The 12912-nt window shown below is 50.7% G+C and overlaps 2 protein-coding genes across 2 annotated transcripts in view; one reads left to right on the forward strand and one right to left on the reverse strand.

Moving 5' to 3' along the window:
- Window positions 1-12912, reverse strand: part of LOC308321962 (calpain-5-like) — a 51138-nt gene that overhangs the window by 16280 nt on the left and 21946 nt on the right. Inside the window, exons 4-7 of the mRNA XM_080773103.1 lie at window positions 4607-4818; window positions 3883-4075; window positions 1714-1907; window positions 532-609 (exon numbers count right to left, since the gene is read on the reverse strand). Of these exons, the coding sequence (XP_080629229.1) occupies window positions 532-609; window positions 1714-1907; window positions 3883-4075; window positions 4607-4818 (677 nt within the window). The remainder of the gene's footprint in view (window positions 1-531; window positions 610-1713; window positions 1908-3882; window positions 4076-4606; window positions 4819-12912) is intronic.
- ompa (olfactory marker protein a) lies at window positions 8024-12353 on the forward strand (the record flags this gene model as incomplete). Its single annotated transcript, XM_080772040.1, has 4 exons — window positions 8024-8101; window positions 10326-10436; window positions 11619-11807; window positions 12216-12353. 4 exons carry the CDS (start codon window positions 8024-8026, stop codon window positions 12351-12353), a joined length of 516 nt encoding a protein of 171 aa, XP_080628166.1.

Genomic DNA, 12912 nt, shown 5'->3' on the forward strand with positions numbered 1-12912 from the left:
TAGGTTTTTCAGAAAACTGTCATGATTTAGAAGACATTTTTTGAATCTGGTCTCAGGTCTAAATGTCGTTGGGATGTCATCACCATGTCTACCCAGCAGGGGGTGCCGCTGACAGGTTGACAGAGGAAGGGAGGACAGCATGTTTTACTGAATCACATGAACATTTTCATTTGGGTTCATTAGTATTGCACAGCTTTGTAATTGGTTTAGAGAATAAATGCTGATGTTTGTGCCAATGTGACTGCAAAATAAATGCTGCTATTTGTTTAAAAAAAACGTTATACCCTGTATATATATATATATATATATATATATGTATGTGTGTGCATGTATATAACCACACAATAACATAGCTCTGTTTATACAATGCTATACCCTCCAACTGTATATAAATATACTTTGTTTATACAATGCTGCACCCTCCAACTGTATATACAGTACTTTCCCCATTTTTAACTGTTTTTATTATATTTTGACACTTGCTTTGGCAACGTAAACGTATGTTTTTTTAGTATTAGTATTACTACTCACCAGAACTCTCCGTCGTCTTGCACTGTGACTCCAATCTTCTCTCTCTCACTCTTGCTGACCTTCTGCCATTCCTCTGAGCTGAGTACACAAAGTAACAGATTACATTCATCTGAGCTGAGTACACAAAGTAATAGATTACATTCCTCTGAGCCGAGTAGGATACACATAGTCAAAGATTACATTCCTCTGAGCCGAGTAGGGACTGACCCCCCCTCTCCCCTCCTCCCCTCCCCTCCCCTCCCCTCCCCTCCCCTCCCCTCCCCTCCCCTCTCCTCCCCTCCCCTCTCCTCTCCTCTCCTCTCCTCTCCTCTCCTCTCCTCTCCTCTCCTCTCCTCTCCTCTCCCCTCCCCTCCCCTCCTCACCTGTCGCTCCAGGCCCCGTTCCACTCCTTCTCCCCCCAGGGGTTCCTCATGCGTATCATGGCCCTCCCCTCCCCTCCCCTCCCCTCCCCTCCCCTCCCCTCCCCTCTCCCCTCCCCTCCCCTCTCCCCTCCCCTCCCCTCCTCACCTGTCGCTCCAGGCCCCGTTCCACTCCTTCTCCCCCCAGGGGTTCCTCATGCGTATCATGGCCCTCCCCTCCCCTCCCCTCTCCTCTCCCCTCCCCTCCCCTCCCCTCCCCTCCCCTCCCCTCCCCTCCCCTCCTCACCTGTCGCTCCAGGCCCCGTTCCACTCCTTCTCCCCCCCAGGGGTTCCTCATGCGTATCATGGCCCTCCCCTCTCCCCTCCCCTCCCCTCCCCTCCCCTCCCCTCCCCTCCCCTCTCCTCCCCTCCCCCTCTCCCACCTCTCGCTCCAGGCCCCGTTCCACTCCTTCTCCCCCCAGTGGTTCCTCATGCTCCTCACCTGTCGCTCCAGGCCCCGTTCCACTCCTTCTCCCCCCAGGGGTTCCTCACCTGTCGCTCCAGGCCCCGTTCCACTCCTTCTCCCCCCAGGGGTTCCTCACCTGTCGCTCCAGGCCCCGTTCCACTCCTTCTCCCCCCAGGGGTTCCTCCTCCCCTCCCCTCCCCTCCCCTCTCCCACCTCCCCTCCTCACCTGTCGCTCCAGGCCCCGTTCCACTCCTTCTCCCCCCAGGGGTTCCTCACCTGTCGCTCCAGGCCCCGTTCCACTCCTTCTCCCCTCCCCTCCCCTCCTCACCTGTCGCTCCAGGCCCCGTTCCACTCCTTCTCCCCCCAGGGGTTCCTCACCTGTCGCTCCAGGCCCCGTTCCACTCCTTCTCCCCCCAGGGGTTCCTCATGCGTATCATGGTCAGCTTGTCCGACCTGAAGAAGGCCATGAGGCCGTGGCCCAGCCTGACCCGCCGCACATCCGTCACGGCGTAGGCGTGGCCCTTGACCAGCCCGCAGCCCAGCTTGGCCTCCATCTCCGCTGCGCTGGACGCCTGGATACACAGTAATAAAGGTCACCATTTAACCCATTCTGACCTGAGATCAGATTCATACGAGGTTTCCACTGGACACACACACTGGTCTGATGAACCCATTCTGACCTGAGATCAGATTCTAAAAATGTCAGTCGTTCTTCGATTTCTCAAAAATAGCAGACCTACAAGCTCGTAGCGCGCCACTCGGTGGCGCGCTACGAGCTTGTAGATCTGCTATTTTTAAATAGCTAAAGCATAACGTAATGCTATCACCAAAATGGGTTCCCGTTCAGAATGGGTTAACTAGCAATAATGAGCCCAAACCACACCAACGGGTCGCCATGCAAACTCCTTGAAACCCGCAAGGCCTCCACGGAGACCACCTGTGGACTGCTATCATTATTAAAGCATAACATAATGCTAACACCAAAATGGGTTAATATTCTTATACATTATATTATTATAATTATTATCCTACATTGCTATACCATGTTATATTATATTACACTATTACATTCATTATTGTTTATGCAGCTACTACTTGTATTTGCCTGCATCTCTTTTTTCCTGTCTGTTTTCTTTCATTCTATTCCCCCTCTCACCCCTCTTGGTTTTCTGCTTTTATATGTAAAGTGTCTTGAGACAACTTGTTGTGATTTGACACTTAAATAAAATGGAATTGAATTGAATTGAATTGAATTGAAGCGCTTGCGAGTAGACGGCATTGTAGACCCATGTAGTTGCATGTAGTTGCATAGCAACCATTGAATTGAACCAATTGAATCACTTGGTTCGACATGCGCCGCCATGTGCAACAGGACATATCACACCGCTGGGACAAACGCGTTTTCTCGCGTCTCGATCCACTGGCGTGGTTTGGGTTATAGATTAACCTCGCCTCACCAGGCTTTCCACCTCGGAGGAAAGCCTAGGTCTCTGTTCCAAAAGTGCCGTGTGATCCAGTCTGGAGCGGATGATGATATCGCTACGTCATGTTGTAGTATTGTTTTGTAATCATCAGGCAGGAACTATTGTTTTGTAGTCATCAGGCAGGAACAATCAAACAGAACTTCCTTTTCCCTCAAACCGGAAGAATAACAATAAAAGCTCTCGTAGCCTGTAGCTTTTATTGAGAAAAATCATTTTGAGGGGAAAAGGAAGTTCCGGAATATTGCTGACTACAAAAGAATACCACAACATGACGTGGCGATATCATCCGCTCCCAACCGGTTCACGAACCCAAAATGGAATGGTGCCCAGGCTAGTTATAGATAGAGATGTCCCAACACCCGATACCAGTATCGGGAAAACACTGCCCGATATGCCCTTATTTGGTCATATAAGGATCGGCAAATATGCCAGTCTAGTAACCACCGATCCGACACAGGGGTAAGGGGTTGACACTATGGCAGGTAAATAAAATGTTGGGGCAAGTTTGCTTTGGAGTTGCCCAAACCATGCACGTTTTAGTGAGGAGTCTGCTATAAACACAACACGGGGCGGCGGTGGCTCAGGGGTAGAGTGCCTGGATGGGAACCGCAAGGTTGCCAGTTCGAACCCGGGCTCCCCCAGAGTTACTGTCGAAGTGTCCTTGAGCAAGACACTGAACCCCTAATTGCTCCCGATGTGCTAGTTGGTGCCTTGCATGGTTTCCGCTGCCATCGGTGTGTGAATGGGTGAATGTAATGCACAATCTATGTAAAGCGCCTTGGATAAAGGCGCTATATAAATGCACCATTTACCATTTACCATTTATATATAGCTAGATAGGTCTAAACACAACACGAGATATATAGCTAGATAGCTATAAACACAACACGAGATATATGGGTCAGGGTTATTGGGTAAGATGTTATTGTAAGATGTATCTATGTGTGCACTGTATATGCCTGAATATATGCATCTCTGTCTCTCTGTCTCTGTGTGTGTGTGTGTGTGTGTGTGTGTGTGTGTGTGTGTGTGTGTGTGTGTGCATGCATGCGTGCGTGCGTACCCGTATAGAGCAGCTGATCAGGCCTCCTCGGTCGTGGACTTTGAGGACTCTCTCAAACAGCTCGTCGCGCTGCTCCTGCTGCTCCTTGAACCCGTTCTCCGTCAGGTCCATGGGCTCCGACACGCCGCCCGTGAAGTCCACCAGGGCGTCGGCCGTGTTGCCGCCGTCCAGAGCCTCGTAGCAGCCGTACATCCTGGACGAGGACACAGGTGTGGCGTTGGCGCGGTTCATTATCACACGGTGATCGTCAAATCGCAATTGTTCGAGATAATCACAATTCGACCCGAAGGGACGATTCGATTCTACAAATGCCTTCTAACAGTTTTGTCAGTGGTTCTCAAACATTTTCATGTTGAGGGCCCCTAAAAATTATATGTAATTGGCAGCTGACCCCATCTGAAAATATGTTGTTCCAGGGACCCCCCCCCCCCCCCAGAAGCAGTTAGTTAAAAAACGTTCGCTCTGAAAGAATATATATTCAAAGATTCGGTGGCGTGCTATGAGCTTGTAGATCTGCTGTTTTTCAACAGCTAAAACTTACAGGCCAAACTTACTTGGCTGTAGGCCTTCTCCACCAGCACACTCCAGAACTTACTTGGCTGTAGGCCTTCTCCACCAGCGTGCTCCAGAACTTACTTGGCTGTAGGCCTTCTCCACCAGCGTGCTGCTCCAGAACTTACTTGGCTGTAGGCCTTCTCCACCAGCATGCTGCTCCAGAACTTACTTGGCGTAGGCCTTCTCCACCAGCGCGCTCCAGAACTCGTTGGGGTCGTTGGAGTGGCAGTAGACCAGCTCTCCTCCGTTGACCGTGGGCAGGCGGTCGTCGATCACCACGTCCACCCAGCGGCCGAAGCGCCAGAAGTGGAAGTGGAAGATGCCGGCGTACGCCTCGGAGCGCTGCCCGTCCCACTCCTGGTCCTTGTGCTCCGGGATCACCTGGGAAAAACACACACACACACACGCACACGCGCACGCGCACGGGCACACGCACACGCACACGCACACGCACACGCACACGCACACGCACACGCACACGCACACGCACACACACACACATTATTAAAATGTCTTCTAAATCAAGAGAGTTTTCTGAAATACTCGGAATGTTCATGTCAAGGACCCCCCACTGATTATATGTAATTGGCCGTTGTTCCAGGGACCCCCCAGAAGCAAAGATTTGAGTTAAAAACGTTCGCTCTGAAAGAATTTATGTTGTGACACATTTTCACAATTTAAAAAAATAGCAGACCTACAAGCTCGTAGCACGGCACTCTGTGATTTTACAAAATCATGGCATGTGCTTTCATGGTATAACAACCCATGTCACTCAGTACATTAATGGTATAATCTGCAAGGACCTTTAACCCATGTAGACCCGAGGACCGATTCTACAAATGCCTGCTAACAGCTTGTAGATCTGCTAAAGTTTTCTGAAAAACCCCATGTCAGTGGTGCTCAAACATTTTCATTATGCCCAAAAATTATATGTAATTGGCCGCCGACCCCCATCTGAAAATATGTTGTTCCAGGAAGGAACCCCTCAGTTAAAAACGTTTGAGTTAAAAACGATCGCTCTGAAATAATATATATTCAAAGATTTGCGCCACATTTTTCAAAAATAGCAGACCTACAAGTTCATAGTGCGGCACTCGGTGCCGCACTATGAACTTGTATATCTGCTCACATCCGTAAGTGTTATGTTCTAGCGGGGCTGAGGGATGAGAGGTGAGAGGTTTACTATAACAACAATAACTACTAGTATATTACTCGACAGCTCATGTCGACAGTGTTGTGTGACCAAACGACTACAAGAGTGTTGTGTTGCCTTCTTAGCTTATACCTTTCAGAAACAACTACAGTAGTTTAGTTTAGTGCGTATGTTCGTGTGTGTTTTTCTTCTTAATGAGGGGATTCCATGTCCATTAATCCTCATGTGGTTTTCACATTGTCACTCACGCACGCACGCACTCACGCACGCACACGCACACACGCACACACACACACACACACACACACACACACACACACACACTCACACACACACACACACACACACACACACACAGAGAGGGTGGGGTGTAAATAAGTGGTCCACTGAGCTAAGACTGCCAAAAAGCTCCCAGAAGCCCAGAGGAAAGTCCCAGAGTTCCCTGCCGTGCGTCATCGTCGTCGGCGCCGGTTGCCTGGCGATGAGCGCCTTCACACACCTCTGCCTCTCACTGTACAGCACCGTTTCTCAAGATTCACAGGTTCATAAGTTCATAGGTTCATAGGTTCATGGGTTCATGGGTTCATGGGTTCATGGGTTCATAGGTTCATGGGTTCATGGGTTCATGGGTTCATGGGTTCATGGGTTCATGGGTTCATGGGTTCATGGGTTCATGGGTTCATAGGTTCATGTGTGTGGCTGGGTATAGCTGGGTATGAGCACGAAGACAACATGGTTGTTTTTCACCTCCTCCGTAACCTAAAAATTCACACAAACACACACGCACATATTAACTGGACGCGGGAACTGGCCCGGGTGCAGGCTTTAGTTCCGACATACTATTGATCCGAAACCTCAATCCTAACCTAACCCTGACCGCAAGCACGGGAGCAGCGCATGTCGGACCATCGCTTCTTCGCATCGCATCGCATGTCCCCCCCCCGCTTCGGATCTTCGGTGTGTCGGAAAAGCGTGCGCACCCCCCCCCCCCCCCCGGGGAAACCCCCACACGGAGATGCACCGCTCACTTCACACGGGTGTGCGTTTTTTCCCCCCTCGTTCAGCGTAACAATAACAATAAGTGGCACTTGTTTCTGGTTCTGTTAGAACAACAAACAATACCACAGAGGAAACCGTGTGGCTTTGACAGTGACAGGGGAGTCCCAACCCCTCCTCTGACGTACAGTACACACGCACACCATCTCTCTCTCTTTTCTGTGTCACATGAATCAATAGACACGGGCAGAGCACTATAACAACCACCCCACTGCCCTCTGGGGGGAGGACAGAGAGAGAGAGAGAGAGAGAGAGAGAGAGAGAGAGAGAGAGAGAGAGAGAGAGAGAGAGAGAGAGAGAGAGAGATCAGAGGAGGGAGGGAGGAGAGAGAGTTGGGGGTTGGTGGATGTCTATGAGTGTCAGTTAGCCGGAGAGGGTGAGAGAGAGGTACGAGAGAGAGAGAGAGAGAGAGAGAGACAGACAGACAGAGAGACACAGAGAGAGAGACACGCAGAGAGAGAGAGAGAGAGAGAGAGAGAGAGAGAGAGAGAGACACGCAGAGAGACAGACAGAAGACAACAGGGACAGTGAGCGAACGAGGAGACAGACATCTGGACTGTAATAACAGCACCACAGGACAGACCTCCATCACCAGCTCCACACAGACAGAGGCTGGTCTCTCTAACCCCGGGACCATAACACCAGCTCCACACAGACAGAGGCTGGTCTCTCTAACCCCGGGACCATAACACCAGCTCCACACAGACAGAGGCTGGTCTCTCTAACCCCGGGACCATAACACCAGCTCCAGAACAGACAGAGGCTGGTCTCTCTAACCCCGGGACCATAACACCAGCTCCACACAGACAGAGGCTGGTCTCTCTAACCCCGGGACCATAACACCAGCTCCACACAGACAGAGGCTGGTCTCTCTAACCCCGGGACCATAACACCAGCTCCACACAGATAGAGGCTGGTCTCTCTAACCCCGGGATCATAACACCAGCTCCAGAACAGACAGGCTGGTCTCTCTAACCCCGGGATCATAACACCAGCTCCACACAGACAGAGGCTGGTCTCTCTAACCCCGGGACCATAACACCAGCTCCAGAACAGACAGAGGCTGGTCTCTCTAACCCCGGGACCATAACACCAGCTCCAGAACAGACAGAGGCTGGTCTCTCTAACCCCGGGACCATAACACCAGCTCCAGAACAGATAGAGGCTGGTCTCTCTGGTCTCTCCAACCCCGGGACCATAACACCAGCTCCAGACAGACAGAGGCTGGTCTCTCTGGTGTCTCTAACCCCGGGACCATAACACCAGCTCCAGAACAGACAGAGGTGGTCTCTCTGGTCTCTCTAGCCCCGGGACCATAACACCAGCTCCAGAACAGACAGAGGCTGGTCTATCTCTGGTCTCTCTAGCCCCGGGACCATGAGCTCTGACACGGACACCACCAGCCCACCCGGGGCCATGGTGCTGAGGTTCACCCAGGACGCCTCGCTGACGGAGGTAAGGCTCTGATGATCCACTGATCAACTTGGAATCTCTATAGGCTATAGTGGTTATACGCAAAGTGGAGTTTGGGGTCCTTGAGGGAGTTCCAGGGGGTCCCCAGCTTTAATGATAGTTTGGAAATCAAGTGGACCATTATGGGTCTGTGACTCTGACAGTGTACAAATGGAACCATTTGTGTACACTCTCAGAGTTACATTAATTCATTGATTTTACAATATAAATTGTGAGTCTCAGAGATAGAAATGCCATTAAATGGGGGGTCTGTAGACATGTCAAACTGGGGGAAATTGAAATTAAACGGATTGAGAATCACTGCTAGCAGGCTAATTAGTGTCAATGTGGGGGTCCTTGACATGACAAAGTTTGGGAACCACTGGAGTAGGGATTATTTACCGTACTGTATATTGTGATAACAAAAAAAAAACACTCGTATCGAGGGACATTTTAAATGTATTGTGAAATATGAATTAGTGTCCGACGTATACAGTAAGACGTACAGTAACTTCAGTAAGGCTATTGATAGAACAGAGTGGCGTGACAAACTGCATCGTCATTTAACCCATTCTGAACGGGAACCCCTTTTGGTGTTAGCATCATGTTATGCTTTAGCTATTGAAAAATAGCAGATCTACAAGCTCATAGCGCGCCACCGAGTGGCGCGCTATGAGCTTGTAGGTCTGCTATTTTTGAAAAATCGAAGAGCGACTGACATTTTTAGAATCTGATCTCAGGTCAGAATGGGTTAATCAGACCAGTGTGTGTCCAGTGGGAAACCTCGTATGAATCTGATCTCAGGTCAGAATGGGTTAAGTGTCTTCAACTGGAATTCTCCCCTGAGACACCTGCACAAACACGCAGTGGCAGCTGAGAGACGTCTTCAGAACAAACATTGGCTTGGGGTTTTTTTTTCTTTTACACAGGACAATATTTACAGTATTCACTCAGAATGAATGCATTCCCGAACAGAGATTCATACCCCGACTGTTCAACATCATGGAATATAACCTGAATAAAAAGTACCCCTCGTTTGTTTTACGTGCGACCAAAGCATTGTGCTTTAATATTGGTCTGACAGCAGTATACTTATGGTATAGTCCACTAGCCAGAATGTGAACCCGGACATTTTGAGTACGCTAAAGTTGTATGTTAGAAATGTTTGAGTATATGGTTCCCCAGCATTTTAAAACTGCCGGATGCTAACTTGCGGGCAATTTTCATAATTAGCATAATAAGCTGGGGTATACCATTAAATTAAAAAAAATCATTATGCTTTAAGTAGCATGAGGCGTGTCAGACTAGGGGGGGTTTCATGATTCTGAATCCATTGCAAACATTAATGTTGCACGAAAAACACTCCTTGGGCTAAATTTGGGCCATTAGCCCAAATATGCTGACCTCATCACATTTGTGATGACGGCTGTCGGCTATGGCCATTATTTAGCCAAAGGAGTGTTTTTCGTGCGAAACTAATGCTTGCACTGGAGTAGAAGTGAAAGTTTGGCAATGGGAAACACTCAGTTAGGGTACAAACACCCCAGAATTGTACTTTTGGTGTTTTAAACATTATGTTATACTTCAGCTATATGGAAAAATAGCAGATCTACAAGCTCATAGGCAGCTTGTAGATAAGCTATTTTTGAAAAATCGTGAAAATGTGGCGCAAATCTCTGAATATATTCTTTCATTTTTAACTCGTATCTTTGCTTTTGGGGGAGTCTCTGGGAACTACATATTTTCAGATGGGGGTCGGCGGCCAAATACAGATAATTTCTGGGGTCCTTGACATGAAATATTGAGCAACATTGATATAGAAACATGGGTGTAGGTACCCTCACAAACACATGCAGTAATCCTGGTCTCTAAACTGCCTCCCCCTGGCCAGCCGGGGCGCCTGATGGAGGGGAAAGGAACTGGTTGGAATAACGTGTTCCTTCCACGCGCTACGTCCAACCAGGGAAACTGCCCCCTGTCAGGTGTAAAGGAGCAACTTGGACACTCAAGCATGAAGGAAGCATGAGTTAAGTCCGTTGCTCTCCCCAGGTTGGCGGAGGGTGTGTAGAGCCCAGGATCACAGTAGATGATTGGCACAGGGGTGAAAAATGGGTTACAAAATCGTGGGATAAAAAATATATATATATTTAAAAAAAAAAGAAACATGGGTGTTTCAGAAAATAACGTGGGTTATTGTCTCCCCCCCCCCCCCCCCCCCCTCCACCAGGTGATGCGTCAGCGCGCCGCATCTCTCCAGAGGACGTCGCAGAAGCGCCAGGAGGGCGAGCGTCTGCTGCTGCCCCACGAGGCCGTGTATCGCCTCGACTTTCCCGTCCAGGTATACAGCGGCTTCTCAACCATTTTAATGGACCCCCAGTTTGACATGTATTAGGCTAGGGACCCTCCCCCATTTAATGGCATTTCTATGGTCAGGGGGTCCATTTGGTTCCATTTGTATACACTCTCAGAGTTAAAGACCCATAAGGGTCCATTTTGGTTCCAAACTATCATTTAGCTGGGGAGTGGAGGGACCCCCTGGAACTGCCTCAAGGACCCCTGGGGGTCCCCGGACCCCTTTGGGAACCACCGCTAGAGTCCACACATGGGCAACATGGCGGCCCCCACCTTCACTTCATCTGGCCGTCAGGTTGATATTGCAATAATAGGCCTACGGATAATGATGGGTTGATTTCAGCTGTTACAATTCAAACATGACCCACTTTAATTACTTCAGTCTAAATTAGACGACTAATAGACTATAGTATTAAAATGTTAGTCTTGTTTTTAACATAACTAATAATTTAAGGCATTTGAAAGGCATTTAAAAAAAAAAAAAACTTTTCAGGATTCCAATTCAAGAATAGCACAACATTGTTCAGGATTTCTAATATAGCAAAAATAGCCGATCTACAAGCTCAAAACGCGTCGCATTGCGACGCGTTTTGAGCTTGTAGATCGGCTATTTTTGCTACGACAGTAATATGCACTGTGGCCCCTCTGGAGTGAGTGTGTAAATATAGTGCCCCCCTGGAGTGAGTGTGGAACTATAGTGGCCCTCTGGAGTGAGTGTGGAACTATAGTGGCCCTCTGGAGTGAGTGTGGAACTATAGTGGCCCTCTGGAGTGAGTGTGGAACTATAGTGGCCCTCTGGAGTGAGTGTGGAACTATAGTGGCCCTCTGGAGTGAGTGTGGAACTATAGTGGCCCTCTGGAGTGAGTGTGGAACTATAGTGGCCCTCTGGAGTGAGTGTGGAACTATAGTGGCCCTCTGGAGTGAGTGTGGAACTATAGTGGCCCTCTGGAGTGAGTGTGGAACTATAGTGGCCCTCTGGAGTGAGTGTGGAACTATAGTGGCCCTCTGGAGTGAGTGTGGAACTATAGTGGCCCTCTGGAGTGAGAGTGGAACTATAGTGGCCCTCTGGAGTGAGTGTGGAACTATAGTGGCCCTCTCTCCATCGTCAAAGTTGCCCACCCACCCACCCCCACACTGAACTTATATTTACACCATTGCGTTTTTGCAGGCGCTGGCGTTCTCGCGCTGGCGCGTCTCTCTGGAGGGCGTGGGCCGCGTCACCGTCACCGGAACGTCGCAGCTGTGGACGCCCGACCTCACCCACCTGATGACGCGCCAGCTGCTGGACCCCGTGGGCACGTTCTGGAGGAGCCCCGGGGACCCGCCCGGCCCCGACGCACCCCTCAAGAGCCTGGAGGCCCCCGGGGACCCGCCCGGCCACGACGCGCCCCTCAAGAGCCTGGAGGCCCCCGGGGACCCGCCCGGCCCCCACGCGCCCCTCAAGAGCCCCGGGGACCCGCCCGGCCCCCACGCGCCCCTCAAGAGCCCCGGGGACCCGCCCGGCCCCGACGCGCCCCTCAAGAGCCCCGGGGACCCGCCCAGCCCCGACGCGCCCCTCAAGAGCCCCGGGGACCCGCCCGGCCCCGACGCGCCCCTCAAGAGCCCCGGGGACCCGCCCGGCCCCGACGCGCCCCTCAAGAGCCCCGGGGACCCGCCCAGCCCCGACGCGCCCCTCAAGAGCCCCGGGGACCCGCCCGGCCCCGACGCGCCCCTCAAGAGCCCCGGGGACCCGCCCGGCCCCGACGCGCCCCTCAAGAGCCTGGAGGCCGACATGCAGGAGTTCGGCGAGCGCATCGCCGAACTGGCCAAGGTGCGCCGGGTCATGTACTTCCTGGTGGCCCACAAGGAAGGGGCGGAGCCGGGAAAGGCCCAGTTCGCCGTGGAGTTCGTCCCCGAGGAGTGACGGACGGACGGACGGACGACGTCGTCGTCGGGGCGCGTCGCGGGGCGGCGGAGGATATGGAGCAGAGCTCCGTGATTGGGTGATGATGATGATGTCATTTTGGTATATAGTTTTTTTTTTATTGGCCTAGAATATTGTCTATATATTATATATACATTCGTGAATCCACTTGGCTGTCGGTATTGTGCAATTTGTTTTATAGGACCTAGAGAGAGATTATGTGACCGTACCATTAACAACCTATATAACGCAAAATGTCAAAATTTCCTCATGCTTTAAGTAGCATGCTGTGACATGTCAAACTAGAGGGGTCTTCATGATTCTGAATCCATTCCACGCATTAGGCTAAACAAACGGCCATAGCCGTCATCACAAATGTGATGAGGTCAGCACATTTTGGGCACATTTTGGCTATGGCTGTGTTTATACACACACACACACACACACACACACACACACACACACACACACACACACACACACACACACACACACACACACACACACACACACACACACACACACACACACACACACACACACACACACACACACACAC

This window comes from Protomyctophum bolini (assembly GCF_963924005.1).
Source record: "Protomyctophum bolini genome assembly, chromosome: 9".
In the NCBI taxonomy this organism is placed as follows: Eukaryota; Metazoa; Chordata; class Actinopteri; order Myctophiformes; family Myctophidae; genus Protomyctophum; species Protomyctophum bolini.